We start from the raw sequence: 20,692 nt of genomic DNA on the forward strand, positions 1-20,692 counted from the left end.
AATAGATCTGAGTTCTGATTCCAATCACAGAGGAGCAGCTTGCATCAGACTAACCTTCCAGCAGACAGCGATTACAAATGTTAGACAAAATATTTTTTAAAATTAAAGGCACTTGAAAATGACCAAAAGCACACGGAAACCAGGGTCAACTCTTGCGTCAAGACAATGCACTGATTGAGATACACATTCATATGGCTTCTTCCCCACTGGTGACCCTTACTCCATTTGGAATGGGACAGGTAGAATTCAAGCAGAAAGTCACAGTCTTATCATCCGAAGTGCCAGGGAATCTACTTTGGGCCTCTAGACTGCCTGGAAATGAGGGGGGACATCCCAGAAATGAGGGAGCCACAGATGGGTAAGCCCCCAAATCTGTATCTAAACCCCACACTGATTCTTGGCTGACCCCTGAACTGGGAGGTTCTAAGACTCCCTGTGGAAAGCTGGAAGGCTGGAAACCAGACCCGGGAAATCAGCTGCTGCCCATTGCGGTGGGGACTGCGTGCAGCCTGAGCCCCATCGAGGTGGGAAGGCTGGGTAGATACCTCGGGATTTCCATAGAAACCACAGGTGGGCTGCACCGTAAGAGTGAAGGTTATGTCCCAAGAACAAGTGTCTCACTCTAGACCTAAAGACAAGGCTGAAACAGATCCATCCCAACAAAATGTAAACTCATGCCTCTGCAAGTTTAAGGGGAACAGCCAGTAAGTCAACGGTTTTTGCTTTTGGCCAGCCCTGTCCTGGAACTACATAAGGAAGTGAATCTGGGAACTGAAATACTAGCTTAGTTAATTTGACACAATACATGAAAAGAACCAAGTGGAAATTCTAAAATTGAAAAGTGTAGAATCTGCATAGCAGATTGGAGAAAAAAGGGACAGTGAACTTGAAGACAGATCAATAGGAATTAACGATTGTGAAGAACGGAAAGGGAAAAAAAATATTTTTTAAAGAGAAAAACAATGACCTGTGGTATGGTATCAAGTGGCCTAATATCAAGTGGTCTTATATCTATATTTATATTTGGAATGCCAGAAGGGAAAGAGAAAGAATGGAGCAAAAAAGTATTTGAAAAAACAATGTCCAAAAATACTGACTTTGGTGAAAAACCTCAACCTACAAATTCAAGAATTTCAGCAAACCCTATGAAGGATAAAAAGAAAATCATATCTAACCACGTGGTAGTCTGCTGCTGAAAATCAAAGGTAAAGAAAACCTTGAAAAGAATCCAGAGGAATAAAGACGCATTACATGTGTTATATAACATCATGCTTAATGCTAGAATACTGAACACGTCTCCCTAAGATTCGGAACAAGGCAAGCATGTCTGCTCTCACTTCTGTGCTCTCGCTCCTAATTCAACATTGTACTAGAGGTCCTATCCAGTGCAAGAAGGCAAGAAAACAAATCAAACGGCATAAAGGTTAGAAAGGGAGAAAGTAAAATAGTCTTCATTCACAGAAAAGATGAGTGAGTAGAAAATCCCAAGAATCTACAAAACAACTACTAAAACTAATGGATGAATTTAGCAAGTTCACAGAGCACAAGGTCAATATTTTTTAAACTAAGTGTATTTTTACATATTAGAAGTAAATAATTGGAAAATGAAGTTATTTTTAAGTTCCAATTACATAAAATACTTAGGAATAAATTTAATAAAGGCATATGTGGCCTCTATGCAGAAAGCCACAAAACAGTATCTAACGAAAATTAAATAAATGAAAAGCTAAAACCATGTTTATGGGTTGTAAGATCAATATTAAGATGTCCATTTTTCCCAAATTGATCTCTAGATTCAACACAACCCCAACCAAAATTCTAAATGCAAAAGACCTAGAATAGGGAAGTGGACTTGGCTCAATGGATAGAGCATCCGCCTACCACAAGGGAGGCCCAGGGTTCAAACCCCAGGCCTCCTGCCCATGTGATGAGCTGGCCCACGTGCAGTGCTGATGTGTGCAAGGAGTGCCGTGCCACGCAGGGGTGTCCCCCGTGTAGGGGAGCCCCATGCGCAAGGAGTATGCCTCATAAGGAGAGCCGCCCAGTGCGAAAGAAAGTTCATCCTGCCCAGGAGTGGCGCCACACACACAGAATGCTGACACAGCAAGATGACGCAACAAAAAAGAGACACAGATTCCCAGTGCCACTAACAAGAATAGAAGCGAACACAGAAGAACACACAGTGAATGGACACAGAGAACAGATAACTGGGGCTGGGTGGGGGGAAGGGAGAGAAATACATTTGAAAAATAAATCTTTAAAAAAAAGATCTAGAATAGCCAAAATGATCTTGAAAAAGAAGAACAATTTGGATAATTCAGACTACCTGATTTCAGAACTTACTATAAAGATGCAGTAATTGAGCAGAGTGGTAATGACATAAGAATAGACAAATGGATCAAGGGAACCCAAGAGCAAATCCAAAAATAAACCCATACATATATCATCAACTGATTTTCAATGAAGGCACCATGGCAAATCAATGGAGAAAGGAAAGTCTTTTAAACTAATGGTGCTGGAACAACTGAATAAATGTGTGGGAAAAATATATACGTTGAGCTATAGCTTATTCCAGACACAAAAATTAATTTGAGATGGATCATAGTCCCCAATGTAAAAGCTACAACCGTAAAGCTGCTACAAGAACACAGGAGAAAATTTTTACAATATCAGAGTATGCAAAGATTTCTTGGACAATACACAAAAAGCAATAAATATAAAATGTTTTTGATAAATTGGGCTTCATCAAAAGTAAAAAGTTCTGCCCATCAAAAGGCACCATTAAGAAAATGAAAAGGCAAAGTGAGGACTATATCCAGAATGCATAAAGAATTTCTACTGGGGAGCAGATGTGCCTCAAGCAGTTGAGTGCTTGCTCCCACATGGGACATCCCAGGTTTGATTCCCAGTGCCTCCTGAAAAAACAAAAACAAACAAGCAAAACAAACCATAAAACCAGTGGTTGAGCACTAGCTTCCCACATCCAAGGTCCCAGGTTCAATCCCCAGCCCCCATTACCTAAAAGAAAAAAAAAAAGACTAATAACCCAATAAAAATGGGCAAAATGCTTGAGCAGACATGTCACAAAGGAAGATATACAAATGATCAATAAAGTACATGAAAAAGAATTCAGCATCCTGAGTCTGCTTTGACTATAGGTTGACATTCAGAGAAATGCAAGTTAAAACTACAAAGAGATTCCATTTCATAACCTCTATAGGCTAAAATTATAGACTGACAACACCAAATGCTAGCAAAGATGTGAGGAAATTGGAATTCTCATACATGTGAATTGTATTTTAGTTTGCTTTGCTGCCAAAAGCAGGTACCATAAAATGTGTTGGCTTTAACTATGGGAATTTATTTGCTTACAAGCTTACAATTTTGAAGACATAAAGATGTCCAAATCTAGGCATCATCAAGATGATGCTTTCTTCCTGAATACCAGCAACTGGTGATCCTGCTTTCCTCTGTCACAGGACAAGGCACATGACAGTGTCTGCTGGTCTCTCCCCTCTCTTCTAGGTTTCATTGCTTTCACCTTCTTGCTTCCATGGCTCTTCTCTCTCTGTATTCATCCAATTTATAAAGGACTCCAAAGAAGATTAAGACCCACCCTGGGCCACACCTTAACTGAAGTAACCTATTCAAAAGGTCCTCCTTACAATAGGTTGACACCACAGGAAGAGATTAGCTTTAAGAATGTGATTTTCTGGCATACATACAGTTCCAAACCACTACAGACTATAAAATGATAAAAAATAACTTTGGAAAATTGGTAGGTTTTTTTTTTTTTATCATGGTAAACATACATTTACCTACCATAGGACCCAGCAATTCTATTCTAGGTATTTACCAAGAGAATGAAAACATATCCACAAGAAGATTTATTCAAGAATGTTTAGGGAAACGGACTTTGGCCCAGTGGTTAGGGCGTCCGTCTACCACATGGGAGGTCCGCGGTTCAAGCCCCGGGCCTCCTTGACCCGTGTGGAGCTGGCCATGCGCAGTGCTGATGCGCGCAAGGAGTGCCGTGCCACGCAAGGGTGTCCCCCGCGTGGGGGAGCCCCACGCGCAAGGAGTGCGCCCGTGAGGAAAGCCGCCCAGCGTGAAAAGAAAGAGCAGCCTGCCCAGGAATGGCGCCGCCCACACTTCCCGTGCCGCTGACGACAACAGAAGCGGACAAAGAAACAAGACGCAGCAAATAGACACCAAGAACAGACAACTAGGGGAGGGGGGGAAATTAAATAAATAAATAAATCTTTAAAAAAAAAAAAAAGAATGTTTATAGCAGCTTTATTCATTATAGCCAAACACTGGAAATAACAACTGCAATGACCATCCATAGGTGAATGTAGAAACAAATTGTGGTGTTTCCATATATGCAAATACTATACAGCAATAAAAAGGAAGAAACTGCTGAGTCATGCAACAATTTGGATGGATCTTAAACACATTGTGTTGAACGAAAGTAGCCAGACACAAAGGAGTACATACTGTAAGAACAGGAAAAATGAATCTGTGGTGATAGAAATCAGAAGAGAGTTTGCCAGGGATGGGGGAAAGACGGACTGCCTGAGAGAGGACCAAGAGATCTTTCCATATCTTGATGGGCAGGTCATTTTGCATGGCTGTATAGATTTATCAAAACTAAATGTATGTAAATTTAGCTTTATACTAACATTAATTTCTTTAATTAAAACTAATTGAATTATGCATTTAAGATCTGTGCATTTCATTGTATGTACCTTTTTCTTCAGTAGAAAAGAAGAAAACTCTAGTAGATGTTCTCCGGGTCTGATATTCCATCCAGCCCCACCTTGGAGTCTGTGCTCCAGAGCCCGTCACTGCCCAGCTGGCTCTCGACTCCTCCACGACCCCTCCCAAGATTCCCCCTGACTTCTGTGATGGAGAGAAACTGGTTGAGAGGGTCTGACTGAAGCAGAGGAGGAGGGGTCATCACCAGGGGATAAGTCTAGAGCTAGATAAATGTTACTTCTGGTAGGGTGGGAAGCCAGTCTCTTAGAAAGCAAATCATTTTTTTCTGTCCCTTGTCCTCTGTGTCCCTTCCAACATCTTACTCCAACTTCTAAAAAGGACCAGAAAAGCTGAAAGAAGTGGTAATGTAATAAGAACAGTTCCTGAGCCAACTACAATTTGGCTTTCCCAATGACATAGATTTGTGTCTATGAACAAAAACGATCCATAGAATTTCAGAGCCCAGAACAAATCATGCTCCTCCGTGGACTTATCCCCACAGATTAAAAACTAACACCCCACCTCACAGCAGCCTCCTGCAAGAGATTCTGTGAATTCCCAATTTTCAAATGAAAACACTGAGGCTTAGAAAAGTAAAGTCATTTGCCTGTATCCAGATTTATCTGGTGCCCAGCCCATACCCTTATCCACAATCTTGCACTATCCCATGCCCAAATTTATACAAATTAAAATGAAACCTGAAAGATGGTAGGTTTGAAAAGAAAGAGAAGCTGTTAAGGGTGACAGGCTTTGGGGGGGAGGGGACAGTGGAGGGGACAATGGTGTCCCCATTCTCCCTTGGTCATATTCAAGGGAGGGGAAGGTTGTGGGTGGGTTGAATAGATATGACCTCCAGGAGTGTTTAGCACCAACTGGCCGCCTCCTCTCTGATCCCATGTTGAGCCCTGGAGCCACCATCTTCACCTGCGCTGTTCAAGATGGCAGACATCAGCCATCTACGTTTGGCAAACGTGGCAAACGTGGCCATCTACGTTTATGTTTCCATTCATTAAAGCCGAATAAAATTTTAAAATTCAGTTCTTCAGCCTCACATCTCAAGCACTCAATCGCCATGGGTGATTAGTGGCTACCGTCTCGGACAGCACACATGTAGAGCCTGGACCTTAAATCCAGGCAGTCTCCAGCGGCCACAGCTTGCTGGGCCTGCAGATGATCCTGCCTACGGATGTTAATATGATGAGGCAGGTCGGTGGCAGTCACGGAAGGGGTAAGAAGTTGGGGAAGTGCTACAGAGGCGAAGAAAACTCTAAAGACATTGTCGGGACGCGGGCAGCAGGGGCAGGCATGCACCTTTCCACTTAGCACCCTGCTCTTTCCTGCTCTTTCAGAAGCGAGTTCTTTTCCTGACCAAGGATTACTTCTTCACTGACATCAAAGACACACCTTTCAGGTGAGAGGCCCATGTTTTATTAACAGGGGGTAGGTGGAACTTAATACCAACAACTCAGGGTAAAATTTTCAGGTTTGGATGGATTTATTTGTATGTAGTTAGCAATTTTGTGGTAATAGAAAAAGGTCCAGGTGACCATTCAGGAAACTTGAGGTCTAGCTTGAACTTGCCAGCATGTGTAACCTAATGACTGAGTGCCTAGTGATCTAGGCTCTCTCAAGCCAAGTTGCCCAAGTCCACCACTTAGAGGCTGTGAGACCATAGTCAAGTCACTTACCTCTCTGTGCCTTAAAGTCCTCATCTGTAAAATGGGGATAATAATAGTGGGTCCTTTGGTTATTGTGAGGATTAAATAATATAATCCACTTAAATCTCTTAAAGCAATGCCTTATTTGTAAGACAAAAGGATCTAACTTGAAGATCCCTTGGGTTCCCTCCAAACAGTTGGTTTTAGGCATTACACAGAATGCCTACAAGGAATATAAAGGAAATATGTAGTGAAATATCCATAAGGATTATAAGGAAATAAATAGTCCTTATCTCTGTAGTACCTCATTTGTCTCAAAAGCAATAATTCCCACACCTGACTGCTCATTAGGATACCTGATGAACTTTGTAAAAATACCAATGCCTGACCCCGTCTTCACCAATTTAATCAGAATTTCTGGGGCTGAGGCCCAGACACCTGTCTCTTTTAAAGCTCCCTCGGTGGCTCCGATAACTATCCAGGAGAGGAAGGCATGGTGGAAGGCACTGGGAAGGGAAGGAACCTCCTATCCGTGGGGTCTCCCGTGACACATGGAGCCTTTCTGCATTTCCGGGGTCCTTGTGAGGACCCCAGCTGCACTTTGGTTAAAGTGGGAGCTGAGAGGGCTCGTGGTCTACAGAATTTCCACAACCTTCTCAAGAGGAAAAGCTGATGGAAAAATAGGAGGAGCGGGGCCCCAGTTCTAAAGGGACAGCCCATGAGGTCAAAAGCAAAGAAAGGGGAGGGGCTTAACATGTGTGCCACATGCGAAGGGTATAAAAGCTCATGTGCTCAGCTCACAAGGACGGGGTGTGAGGGCGCCGTTGGCATTTGCTGTTGATGAGGACAAGCACTCTGTGTCTCGCCTACAGTTTGGGTGTGGTGCTATCCCGGGGCCACGGAGAATACATCCTCCTGGGGAACACATCGGTGGAAGAAGGTGGGTGGAGCCAAGTACCGATGGCCAGAGACTGACCGCTTAGCTCAGCTGGGTATAGCAAAGCCAGCGAGGCCAAATCCTTGGTTTCAAAGTGTTAGGTCTTGAGGCAGAGCCTAAGAGGAATTAGACATGGCTTTTTTAAGGACTGCTGTCCGGTGGGAGCATTAGAACGTGCCCGTAATAGTGAAACTACAACTCAGAAAGGAATGAGTGGCGTTAAACCTGAATGAGGAGGAAAAGATGCCTTCTGTCTGGGTAGCTCTTTGAAAACACTGTCTTAGACAAATACAGGGGATTTGGACATGAGGTAATAGGAAAATCATTTCAATTTCAATGAGAGTAACATGGACAGAGGCATGATCCATTCTGTGAGTCCCTACTCTGGGCTAAGAATGGACCAAAAAAAAAGAATAAAACCCAGTCCTATCATGACAAAGCTTACTGTGCAGCCATTTCCAGACAGTGGGTGAGAAGTGTACTGAGTGTGACCTCCGGTTTCAGGCCTGCACGACTTGCTTCGCCCCGAGCTGAGCCTGGCCAGTGAATGGTAAGCAAGAAGTTGCTTCACAGGGAGGTAGAAAGCAGGAGGGAGGGAGGCAGAACCATTCAAGGTAACGCTGACTCTCCTGGGTTCCAGGATCTACTGCATTACGGATATCGACCCGGACCACCAGAAGCTCAGCCAGCTGGAGGCCGTGGTCCGATTCCTGACCAGGGAGGACCCAGACCTGGAGTGTGAGTGCAGAGCCTTACTGCGGCTTACCTTCAAGCTGGTGTCTGAGCATTCTGGAAACTGTGGATACATGAGTGCGTCCCCATGTCAGGGGCTGGGATCAGTGTCCCGAGCACTGCGAGGCTCAGAAGAAGGCCCACAGTGTGTGAGCGTGTCACCCATGAGGCTCAGAAGAAGGCCCATGGTGTGTAAGGGTGTCACCACCCAGCACTGTGTCCCTGGCCAAGGAGCAGGCACTGCCCCCTGGAGTCTCACCTCACCAGAGGAGAGTGGTAGACCAGATGGCCTCTTGAAGCTAGTGGTCTGTGACTCTTTCCTAACCACTGGTCCTCAGGCTAAACCTAAATTACCTTGCTCTAATGCAATTGGTGAGATCATTGGGCCACACCCTCAGCATGGCCCCTCCTCTTCACCTTTGGAAGAAGGAGCAGGTCATCCTGCCACATAAGTGTCACTCCCATAACAAGAATGCCTCACAGGCTGGCCAACAGGACATGCATTTGTTCATTCATTCTTTCCATCAACAAATATGTACTGAGCATATAGAGTCAATTCTCCTCATTCGTGGTAGTTATGTTCTATAAAGTTACCATGGACATTGAATTAGTAAAGACTGAGCTATTGCTCCTAAGAGCCTCTGGTCACAGCACTTTTGTCAACTGGTATGTGCCCAACCTTTGTGTTTTTTAAAGACGCCTTATTGAATATGTATTATTGACTCCTTAACCTTGAACTCACAGCCAATGGTACTGTAACTCATGCTGAACAAAGCTTATCTAATGCGGATGTTTTCTCTGTAAGGCACAGCACAGCCTTCCTGTGCTTAGGAACGCTAGACTCGTTTCAGACAGCAAAATCACACACAAATAACGCAAAAAAATGCAAACTCATGGCATTAAATAGACCATGGTAAGGACACTCGTTTACATTATGAGAGCTGGAACAGGACGGCAGAGCACTGCCTTCGTCAGCCTCAGCCAGGAATGTGCACAGGGGGGACTCAGATTTTTTACCACTCCATGCATGCCCATGAATGACCACAAAAATGTGGTGAGTGTTGATTTGTATATTACAGATAAATTTTACAGCATAAGCAAATTCACAAATATGGGAGCTGCAAAGAATGAGGCTCACCTGTTCTCTGGTGCCAGGCCCAGTTGAGGCCACAGAGATAACCCAAACCCTCCTCTGGAAGGAGGTGCCATTTAAGCTGAGGATTAAAAAGAGCCCCCCCCCCCAACCGCAGAGCATGGGACCAAGGGAAGAGCCTGCAGGGAGGTGAGGAAGAGCTGGGGAAGTTCAAATTCACAGAGGTAAGAAAGGCCAACCTGTCCTGAGCACAGATCAGAGAGGTGACAGTTGAGTGGGAGAGGAGGTCAGGGCACAGAGCCTAGTCTAGTGTCACTGCAGGACTCTCCTGAATTCACAGAACCTTAGAACCAGAAAGAGCCTTAGAAATAGTTGGGTTCTGCACGCATGTTTTTTGGAGTTGAGAAAGTTAGGGCTGAAGGAGGTGAAGCGCCTTCCTCTCGCTCACACAGTTGGTTTTACTCATTCCAGGTGTATGTTTGTGGGGCACATCCTGTTCCCTGGTCTTTAGGGTTCCTCAAAAGGGTAGAGGAGCTCCGTTCGTGATCACGGGGAGCTAAGTGTCTTAGTCTGTTCCCCACCCCACCCCCTGTTTGCTCCCACAGGCAACGAGGAGCTGGTGCGGCAGGTGCTGTTGGATGCGGTGGTGACAGCCCCCATGGAAGCTTACTGGACCGCGTTGGTGCTCAACACCTCTGAGTACGTGCCAGGAGGGGCGGAGGGTCCCGAGAATGAAAAGCAGGGGTGGGGGTGGAGGGCAGTTCAAGCCACACGTTCCCTTGGCTGAGTCAGGGTCTCTCCTACGGCCCGGCTGGCAGCTCAGGAGCCCACCCACGTCCTCCTGGCCTGAGCTGCACAGTGATGAGGGCGGTCAGGGGTGGGTGGAGCAGGCACGACCTCAGCAAAGCATCTGCAGGCGACAGGTGGCTGCTGCGTTCCCTCCCCTTTGAGAAAACACCAAGAGCAGGTCCCCTCACGGGCGCGAGCCCAAATCCTCCCTGGGCCGACCCCTCTCTCTCTGGGCTGGGCTCTAGCCCATGAACGCCCATTTGCCAAAGTGCCCGAGGAAGAATTTAGGCTGAAGGAAGCCTTGTTGGCAGCTGGCAGGGTCACAGCACCCCTGAAGTGCAAGCCTGACTTGCTGTTTCCCGGGGGCTTAGGTGGCCTCACTCTCACCTGATGCTCGTGTGTTTAGTGGACAGATAGAAAGAAGATGAGCAGTGGGTGTGGGTGTGGGTGTTGGCGTGTCTTTGTGGGGCTAGTGTGTGCCATTCATGAGTTAAATGTACAGTGTGCCAGGCACTAGTCTAAGTGCTTAATGCATATTAACTCATTTAACCCTATACTCCAACATTAGCCCCATTTTACAGATGAGGAAACTGAGGCATGGCAAAACCAAGTGCCCTGCTCAAAGGCATATTGTAATAGTGGCAGAGCTGGCATCAAAATCAGGCAGCCCAGCTCCAGAGCCTCTACTGTTCCATACTGTTCCACCTCCTACAGAGGGCCGGATCACTAAATTTGAAGTAAAGGGGTATGCTCTTGACCTTTCCAAGTTCACAGATGAGCCACAGATGGTTTTTTAATGTTGAGAAATATTGAGAAGCAAATATGCTTAACCAGGATATGCATCCGAAAAGATGACCTGGTGAATTAAGGTACTACAGCATATTAGTAAAACTAAAGAAAAAATCATAAAACCATTTCCACAGATGCAGAAAAGGCATTTGAAAAAAAAACAAAAACAAAAAACTAGTATCGGTTCATGTTTTTGACATACTCAAAATTAAAATTGACTTAAACCTGCAAGTCAGCATTTTACTTCATGGGCCAGAGGCTCTGTCACTAAAGACAGGAACAGGCCCAGCACACCCCGCTGCCTACCGCTGTTTAACAGGCGCTGAAGGCTTTAGGCCATGCGGTTAGACGAAAGGAAGCACTGAGAGGCGATGATAACTGGAAAGGAAGAAATAAAAGTGTATCTATTTGGGAGGGGATGTGGCTCGGTCCGTTGGGCATCCCCCTCTCATGTGGAAGGTCCTGGGTTTAGTTCCCAGTGCCTCCTGGAGAAGGTGAACAATGAGCAGACAGACGAGGGACCCATGGGGTAGAGGGGGCCGTATAAATAAAGTAAATAAAATGTAAGTCTTTTTTTTTAAAGTGTATCTATTTTTAAATGATAAGATTATCTGGAAATCCCAAACAAATTAATAAGAAAACTATAAACAAAAACAAAAAAAAAAATTTAGTAAAATAACAGGTTATAATATCAACATCCAAAATGAATAATCTACACAAACAAAAGCTTGATAGCAGGTATAAATGTGAGAAGGCAGGACAGCAAAACATTAAATAATAAATAAGAATACAAAGAGTGTGATGTGTACAACCTACTCTCAAATGTTTAGAGATAGAGACTGATCAATGGTCAGATAGACAGAATGGTAAAGGCAAATGTGGCCAAATGTTAAAAGTTGGTGGATCTGGTATCTGGCTGGGGTGTGTGTTGGAGCCTTTGTAGGAATTTGTGTTATTTTTGCTACTGTCCTGTAAGTCTGAAATTATTTCAAAATTAAAAGTTTTCAAAAAGAAAGTGAAGTACCTAGGCATAAAATATAAAGAAAATCATAAAACACTTCTGAAAGACACAGACGTAGACTTGAACAAATAGAAAGACATACAGGGCTCTGGTATAAGAAGAGTCAACGTCATAAAGATTGAATTCATTTATAAATTTAATACAATACCAATAAAAATGAGGTTTTTTTGGAGCCAGACTTTTTCTGAAAAGAAAGCACAATAAGAGGCAGTTGGTCCTACCAAGATATCAAAACATATAAAACCTTTATAATTGCTGGGGTTGATGTATACTCAGGAAACTTGAATCTCTGGACTGTCCATGTGCCAGCTGGGCCCTGAGCCTCAGCAGAGTTGCAACTCCTACTCTCCTGTTCGTTGGACTTACCCAGGTCAGCTAACAGGGAGGTGAAGATGGTCAACCACCACACCAGGGAACCAAGAGCGCCTACAACTGCAAGCAGGAGAATCACATTCATCAGCCATGTGGGATCTAAGCCCCCTCTCAATTTAGAGGTGAAGTGGACATCACCATCCCAGGGTCCACAGGATGGAGGAATAAAATATGGGTTAGAGTTAACTTACTGGTATTCTACTATAGAACTATTGTGACTCTAGCAATGGAAGAAATTGTAACATTGATGTGGAGACAGTGGCCACAATAGTTGCTGACAGCAGGAAGAGGGAAGAAGAGATGTGATGTGGGGGCATTTTCGGGACTTGAAGTTGTCCTAAATGATATTACAGGGACAGATGCAGGACATTATATATCCTGCCATAACCCACTGAACGTACTGGGGGAGAGTGTAAACTACAATGTAAACTATAATCCATGCAGTACAGCAGAGCTCCAAAATGTATTCACTAAATGCAACGAATGTGCCACAATGATGAAAGAGGTTGTTGATGTGAGAGGAGTGGGGGTGTGGGGTGTGGGGTATATGGAAACCTTTTATATTTTTTAATGTAACTTTTTTGTGATCTATGTATCTTTTTTAAAAAAAGGGCAATTTAAAAAATAAAATAAAAAGCAAAACAAAAACAAACAAAACCTTTATAATTTACAAATCATGATATTGGTACATGGATTGACAGGAAAATCAATAGAACAGAAGAGAAAATCCAGAAATTCATCTAATTGCATGTGGAAATTTAGTATATGATAAAGGCAGCATGCCAAATCAGATAGACTTTTCAACATAATTGGTCTGGGGATACCTGGAAAGCCTCTTGGAGAATGATAAAATTAGATTCCTTTCTCCTACCAAACACCTGGATAAAGTCCAAATGACTCAGAGATGTCAATGTAAAAATGAAACCACTTAACTATGAAAAGAACTTGAATAAGTTGCACCGAAATCTAGGAATCAGAATACCTTTCCCAACAATGACTCAAAATTCAGAAGCAATAAGAGAATGACATAAATTTGTCAACATAAAAAATGCTTGCATGGCAAAAATAGAAACATGATGAAGGTAAAAAGAGAAATGACAAATGGGAAATTATTGACAACTTAAAAAACATGTTGTCCCTATACTGTATTTTCATGATGGATAAAGAACTTCTAAAATAAAGAAGCAAAAGACCAACCACTCTATAGGAAAAGTGGTCAAGAGTTATGATAGTTCTTAAATATATGAAAAATGCTCAACACAACTCAAAATAAAAGAAACGCAAATTAACAGTACATCAGATTTTTCAATCATCTATGTTTGGCAGCATACACTGTTGGAGAGACTGGGGGAAAGCAGACACTCTCTCAGTCATTGTGCGTGGCAATGCAGATGTTTCAATCCTTGAGGAGGGGAATTTGATAATATCTAGCAAATTACAAATGCATTTACACTTTGACCCAGCAATCTCACTTCTAGGAACCTATCCCATTGATACACTGGCAAAAAGATGAAAAGCCAAAGGTATGAGCTATGCATTGCAGCACCCTGTATAACAGTAAAAGATTGGAAACAACATAAATGTCCATCAGAAGGGGACTTGTTAATAGACTATGGGAGATTCACTTACTAGGGACTGTAAAACTGAGGAATACCTTCATGCTGCTGTAGAATGATCTTCAGCAAGAGCCGGAGAGGCTCAGAAAAGGGTGCATAATACACTACTGTTTATCTAAAATAATTGCACACACATACATTTTAAACGGAATGGCAACCAACAACAAAAAAAGCTTACCTATAAGAAGAGTGAAGAAATTGGGGGATAGGGAGGACAGAAAACAAACACTGCTGAATATACCTTATTTTGTATGCTTAACTTTGGAACCATTGAAATGCTTTATGTAACTATAAAATAAAACTAGATTTTAAGTAATTTCTAAACAACTGAAAGCAGACAAAACAAATATACCTAGCTGTGTATCATGTTTGCGACATAACCATAGAGAGGCAAATTCTTTCGAGGGACTTTAAAACACAGAACTGCAAACACTTAAGTAAATAAGATCTTAAAATATGTTTGGTAATCATGTTGCTGGAAATAACATTGGAACTGTTATCTGAAACTATATAGACAGAATAAATAAGAATTATGTTAATGTCATTAGGAACCATGATTTTTAGCAAAAGAAATGCAAATTTTAAAACCAAAGAAGTTCAGATATACTGCTAAAAATGGCTTGGAAATATCAGATTGAATGCATGATATATTTTCTCCTAAAGAAACCAAAAGGATATTCTGCCTCAATGGGCACTGCCAGCCCCAGGTTGGGGTCTTTCAATGCTAGCCCCCCTTAAAATGAACCAGGACTCCTTGGAGAAATGTCTGCTTCCAGGATAGGGGCAAGAAATATACAAGATGAGCCTGGAACCTCTTGTCAGAGCAGGAAGCAAGAAGTTAACTAAAGTCTAATGAGATTATGTCAACTGGACCCCAGAGCCAACTTGAAGAGGCTCTCACCGACCAAAAGTAATATTCATCCTTTCTTTCTTGTACAAAACTGTACCTCAGGATAACCAAATACTGAGGAAGAGAACTGTATATATATATATATATATATATATATATATATATATGAATTTCAGGTGAAAATAAAAGAATATCCCTGTTTTGCAAGCCCTAATCAATCAGGTTTTATGTACCTCTGGGTGAAGAACTCAGCACCTATGACGTGTTTTTACCCCCAAATCAAACCTGGAGCTGATCAGGCCCCTAGACCTGACTGCCCATTTACAGGTAGAAAGGAAATAAAACAACGTGAAATTACTTAGGCTAAGAACTTAGAATGGAGTCAGAGAGCCGTGCAAACAGAAGGGTCTCTCTCCACCCCCTCCAAACCCCAAAGCTGGCATTTATGAGCGAAACCTGAGCAGCTGGCAAAAGTTTCTGAAAAGAACTTAACCCATTTCTAAGACCCTTGCCCTAACCAACATCTTTTTTTTTTTCCTTCCTCTTTTTCTTTTTGAGAACCCTTGCCTGGCAGCCCCAGCTTGGGGCACAATGTAAGTTGGTACCTGAATCTGTGCTCCCCGGATTGCCGTTCTGAGACCCCAAATAAATGGTTTTGTTGCTTTACAGGTCGGTTTCTTATTTCTCAATTGACACAGGAAATACAGGGGACAAAAGCCCATTTTGAGGGGTACCACAGCCTTCAAGTCCCCCGAACCCAGAATGTGAGATGTTCAAAGTGACCTCGTTTGTTCAGCAAATAAATTGCAAGGAAAAGAGAAGGGGAGAGGGAGAGGAGAGAGAACGGGGATCAGGTTAAAGGAGACCAAGTCCCACTGTTCATCCACTGAGGAATGGAGAACAAAAGGTGGTAGAAGCAGGCACAGGCGTACCATTCAGCTGTCAAAAAGGACCAAAGCCTGACGTGGATGAACCTTGAGGACGTAATGCTGAGTAAAATTAGCCAGACCCAAAAGGCTAAATATTTTATGATCTCCTTGACATCAACTAATTAAAATAAGCAAACTCACAGAGTTGGAATCTATAATACAGGTCCCCAGGGGCTAGACTGAGGGTGGAGAATGGGAGCTGTATGCCTAATTAGTACAGAATTTCCATGTAGGTTGATTGTAAAGGTTTGGAAGTGGGTTGCGGTAATGGTGGCACATTGTTGTGTGTGTCATTGAAAGCACTGAATTTTGTTGGTGAATGTGGTTGAATGGGGAAGTTTTGGGTTGTGTGTGTTACTAGAATGAAAGAAGATAAAGCATGAGACAATATAACACAGTGAACTCTATTGAGGACAATTGGCTGGGACCAATAGTACAAGTAGAAGAATGTTCTTTCATAAATTATAACAAATATACAACACCAATACAAGGTGTTAATAATAGGGTGGCATATGGGGAAAAGTACTCCTAATATAAATTGTGCACTATAGTTACACTATTTTAATATTCTTTTTTTTTTTTTTTAATTTATTTAATTTCCCCCCTCCCCTGGTTGTCTGTTCTTGGTGTCTATTTGCTGCGTCTTGTTTCTTTGTCCGCTTCTGTTGTCGTCAGCGGCACGGGAAGTGTGGGCGGCGCCATTCCTGGGCAGGCTGCTCTTTCTTTTCACGCTGGGCGGCTTTTCTCACGGGCGCACTCCTTGCGCGTGGGGCTCCCCCACGCGGGGGACACCCTTGCGTGGCACGGCACTCCTTGCGCGCATCAGCACTGCGCATGGCCAGCTCCACACGGGTCGAGGAGGCCTGGGGTTTGAACCGCGGACCTCCCATATGGTAGACGGACGCCCTAACCACTGGGCCAAAGTCCGTTTCCCTTAATATTCTTTCATCAGTTGTAGCAGAGGTACCACAGTATTGCCAAGTGTCAACAATAGGGGGATATATGGGAATGCTGTGGGTTTTTTTACATGATTTTTCTATAAACCTACACCTTCTCTAGTTAAAAGAAATAATAGTATAATGAAAGAAGCTGACAAAAAGAGACAAAAGATGATTGCTAATGGGTATGAGGTTTCTTTTGGAGGAAATGAAAATGCTCTAGAATTGATAGTGGTGATGATTGCATAACTCTGTGACTATATTAAAAACCATTAACTGTGGACTCTAAAAGGGTAAATTGTGTAGTATGTGAAATATAGCTCAATAAAACTTCATTTAAATATATATATATTATAGAGAGAGAGAGAGAGACTAAAGAGTCAAATAGACGTGACAGCCTCTCACCCGTGCCGTCCATCACAGCACTATTGCTTTGGGACTGGGAGAAAAATTAGCGGCATTCCAGCTAACAGATTTTTTTTTCAAGTCCATCGTGGAGGTTATGAAGCCCACAGGACTTCTCTTGGGTGTAGGGTGCCCCCTCCACACCCTTCCATTTGTCAGGAGTAAGGGAAATGTGTGAGAAGGACTTTAAGACTGTGAGATGCTTGGTGATGAAAAGTAACTGTTCCTTAGGCCCCAGGACAAAATCTCCCCTCCGGACTCCGCTGTGCTCCGGCTCCAACAAATCAGGAGCCGCCAACGCAGAGGCAGAGGCCGGGGAAGCCGTCCACCCCGCAAGGGCAGGGATCGCAGCAAGGCCACCAGCCTGCCTAGAAAGCGGTCCCTGACCCGACTGAGCCCAGAGCCGGGAGAACCTCAGGCTCTTCCCGCGCCCTGCGCCCCTCCCGGGCCCGCCCCGGCCTCCCGTGTTGACGTCTCACTGCCTTCTCTGCCTCGCAGTGCGTCCGAGGACGGGGTGGACATGGCCTTCCTGGGCACCCGGTCTGGCCTCCTCAGGAGCGGCTTGTTCGTGGGTTCCGAGAAGGTCTCCGACAAGTGAGTCCTGCCACCAGCCTGGGGGAGTGGCGGTCCCCTCAGGGCCGGGAAGGACAAAGTTCCCGGGTGTGTTCCTGCGGCCAAGAGAGGCTTATCCCCAGTGTGCTGGGCCCCCCAGGGAGGGTGGGGGTTTATGGATTGGGAGACTAAGACTAACCCTGCCCCCCCAGGCTTACACACACCCTGGAGGTGTCCCGGGAGAAGAGGGGGGCGGCTCAGTCAGGGAAGAGAGCAGCAGGGACCCTGACGTTGGGAGGGTTGATGGGAGACTCCACCTCCACAGAAGGAAGTGGTTTTCCCCTCTGGGGTCAGTCTCCATGACAAAGGAAGTCTTCTGGGTCCCCACTTGGTGACCCCCTTCCCTACCCCACCCCCAGGCGGAGGGGCTGCTCCTGCAGTCCAGTGGGGAAGCAGTCCCCAGGGCAGCTTTCCAGTGGCCCGCCCCCTAACTCTGGGGCGGGGGCAAGGGGGGGCATGATTCTTACTCTAACCTGATGGGATGCGAGGGCTGGACAAAAGACAGAAGACCCCAAGCCAGTGGTTTTCATCTGGGGGTGTTGCCCCCGCCCCCACCCCAAGGGACATCGGGCAATGTCTGGAGACATTATTGATGGTCACAACTGGGGCAGAAACTACTGGCATCTAGTGGGTGGAGGCCAGGGAGGCTGCTAAATAGCCCCCCACGCACAGGGCAACCCCCTCATGAGGCTTTGTCTGGCCCAGAGTATCAAGAGGGCCGAGGTTGAGAAACCCTGCTCTCAGCACATCCCGGATTTTGGGGGAGCCAGGTGGCCTTGGAGCACCCTTGCCATGGGGGGGGCTATGGCGAAGGGAGGTGGGAGCTCGGAGGAGGTGCTGGAGAAGCAGCGCCACCTGCCATTCTGCCAACCCCGGGACTCAGAGGCTGGGACCCCCGGGCACCTGGAGGAAGCCCGCCAAGGGGCTGCTGAGCGGGTGGACACCCCGTGCTTGCCTTCCACCCACTCGCCGCTTCTCACTCAACACGCGCGCACAGCCGTGGAGCGCCATGCTTGAGAGTCTTCCAGGACCCCGACAGAGCCCCACTTGCGAAGCAAAGCTGAGGCATTCCAGGAAAACAAATTAAGTTTCTCTTCCCTCTGCCTCCCCCCATCCTCGCCTCCTCCCCTCTCCACGCCCCCCACACCAAGAGGGGTGGGAACAGAGCAGGCTGCTGCACTGACCCTTCCTGTAGCCCCGTTGGAGATGTGGCTAATGACCGGGGGGCCACCTTCAGATCCCAGTCAGTGTGGGGGCGCTTTCCTCCCCAAGCCTGCCGCCCCTCCAGCTCACCACCCGCTCATACTTCCTCGCCCCCTTTCTGTCCCATGCCTTCAACTTCCACCCGGATCCGAAAATGGTCAAGTCCACGTCGTTGCCAGGCAAAGCCTGGGCAGGGCAAACCGTACCTGAGAGGGCGCGGGGGTATGTGAAAGTGATCTCGGGGCTCCCCTGCAGCCTCCCCAAAGAGCTCCTAAGATTGGAGGCAGGAGCTCTCTCTTGAGACAGAGCTTCCTGAGCTGGCCTAGTACCGGGGCCTCTCAGACACACGGCTGCTGTGTGCAGCTGCACGGGTGCACACCTGCAGAGGGTGCGTTCCGCTCACTCACACCACGCCGTGAATCGCGGCCCAGGGACCGCGCAGCAAGGCAGACCTGCTGATGGGCTGTGGAAGCCAATGGCTCTTAGAACCAAGTTCAGCTCCCCACCCGGTGGATGAGCCACAGGGACTCTTTTAACCCCACCCCCCAGATCCTGTCTCCTCCTCTGCCTCTGGCCCAGCGCTGCCTTCTGCCAGCTGCTGTGTGTTCAGGCAAGCCTAAGCCATAATTAGAAAGGTAGAGCTGCTCAAAAAAAGCAAGCAAGTCCATGACGATGCATTCTAGAACCTGGAGGCAATGCTTTCTGAAGTAACCATTTGGGGGATTTTATGCCCCTCTGTTAGTGCAGTGAGAGAGTTGCCTAAAGTTTCCTCCACTGGCATGCCAAGGAACCAGACAAAAAGAAATCAGGCTATATCCAAAAGAGATCGACCCTGCAGGCAAGTGTTTACATAAAAGTGGAAACCATCCCCTCATAATAGAGACCCTCTACCTCTTCCAGCTACTCATGTGCCATCAGGTGCAACATTATTTTCATTCTGGAAAAGGCAGGGATTGCTGGAGAGCATTTTCTGGGGTGGTACCCACATAGGGGCTAATATTTTCAAACTATCTGCAACTCTGCAAAAGCACGAAAGGAAATTGCCATCCTGGCTCGACCAAGTGGACCTTGTATGAGAAGGGGGGAAAAGGGGACGCACAGGCCCCCAGATCTGAGGGAAGGTACTGCGCTTCCGCCCCGCAGAAAGTTCCTGACTCCTGAGGACGAGGCCAGCGTGTTCACCGCGGACCGTTTCCCGCTGTGGTACCGCCTGGCCGCCGAGCAGCCCGCCGGCAGCTTTGTCTTCAGTATCCGCTCTCCAGAGGCATCAGGTAGTGGACACACCTGGGCTCCTGGGGCAGGGGCAGGGTGGGAAGCAGGAAGGAGGGGCGGCGCAGAAGGCCCAGACCTCCGGGGACCCCGCCTCTCTTCCTCCTGACACACTTGGGCCCCTTGAGAAGGCTCATCCGCGCCCTGAATAGAGGACCGATCGTTTTATTCCCAAGCCAGCGAAGTTGGCATTTACAGGTTCAGGGTGGCAGAAAGGGGAGAGGTTTGACCCCACCTGTCGAGAGAGCTGGAGTTTAGTCCGAGTACCAGATATGAGGAGAGGGGAGGAGTTGCTCTCTAAGATTCGGGTGTCTCGTCTCCGGATGAGGTAACAGGCTTTGTTTCAAGGGGGCTGCCGTTCTCGCCAAGGCTGAAAGCCGCCGTGGCTCGTCCCAGCAGCCCGTGCTCTGCCCCTGAGCCCAGTCTCCTCCAGAGGCCTTCTCAGCTGCGGGAGCACTCACGGCTGGCAGGGAGAGGGCGTTGTGGGGTGGGCGGTGGGTGAGGGCGTGGGAGAGGGCAGCCAGGGCCAGGCGTCCCTGGGCCACGCCAGGCAAATCCCCACAAGGGCCAGGGAGCTTTTCAGAGCCGGATGGCACCCGCCTCCCACTCTGGAAAATGGCCAAAAAGGACAAAGAAGTGCAGGGCTTTTAACAGACCACCAAGAAAATCACAAAATAGCTAGAACCAAAAGGAACCTTCGCGTCCATTTCACCTCACGCTT

At 46.1% G+C, this 20,692-nt stretch overlaps 1 protein-coding gene across 1 annotated transcript in view; it reads left to right on the top strand.

The window, feature by feature from the left end:
- The window catches only part of CACNA2D4 (calcium voltage-gated channel auxiliary subunit alpha2delta 4), a 113,609-nt gene that overhangs the window by 34,643 nt on the left and 58,274 nt on the right, over positions 1-20,692 (top strand). The window contains exons 20-26 of the mRNA XM_071210048.1: positions 6,108-6,169; positions 7,289-7,356; positions 7,858-7,903; positions 7,994-8,091; positions 9,784-9,877; positions 17,386-17,481; positions 19,846-19,973. Of these exons, the coding sequence (XP_071066149.1) occupies positions 6,108-6,169; positions 7,289-7,356; positions 7,858-7,903; positions 7,994-8,091; positions 9,784-9,877; positions 17,386-17,481; positions 19,846-19,973 (592 nt within the window). The remainder of the gene's footprint in view (positions 1-6,107; positions 6,170-7,288; positions 7,357-7,857; positions 7,904-7,993; positions 8,092-9,783; positions 9,878-17,385; positions 17,482-19,845; positions 19,974-20,692) is intronic.

The sequence above is a fragment of the Dasypus novemcinctus genome, chromosome 20 (assembly GCF_030445035.2).
Source record: "Dasypus novemcinctus isolate mDasNov1 chromosome 20, mDasNov1.1.hap2, whole genome shotgun sequence".
In the NCBI taxonomy this organism is placed as follows: domain Eukaryota; kingdom Metazoa; phylum Chordata; class Mammalia; order Cingulata; family Dasypodidae; genus Dasypus; species Dasypus novemcinctus.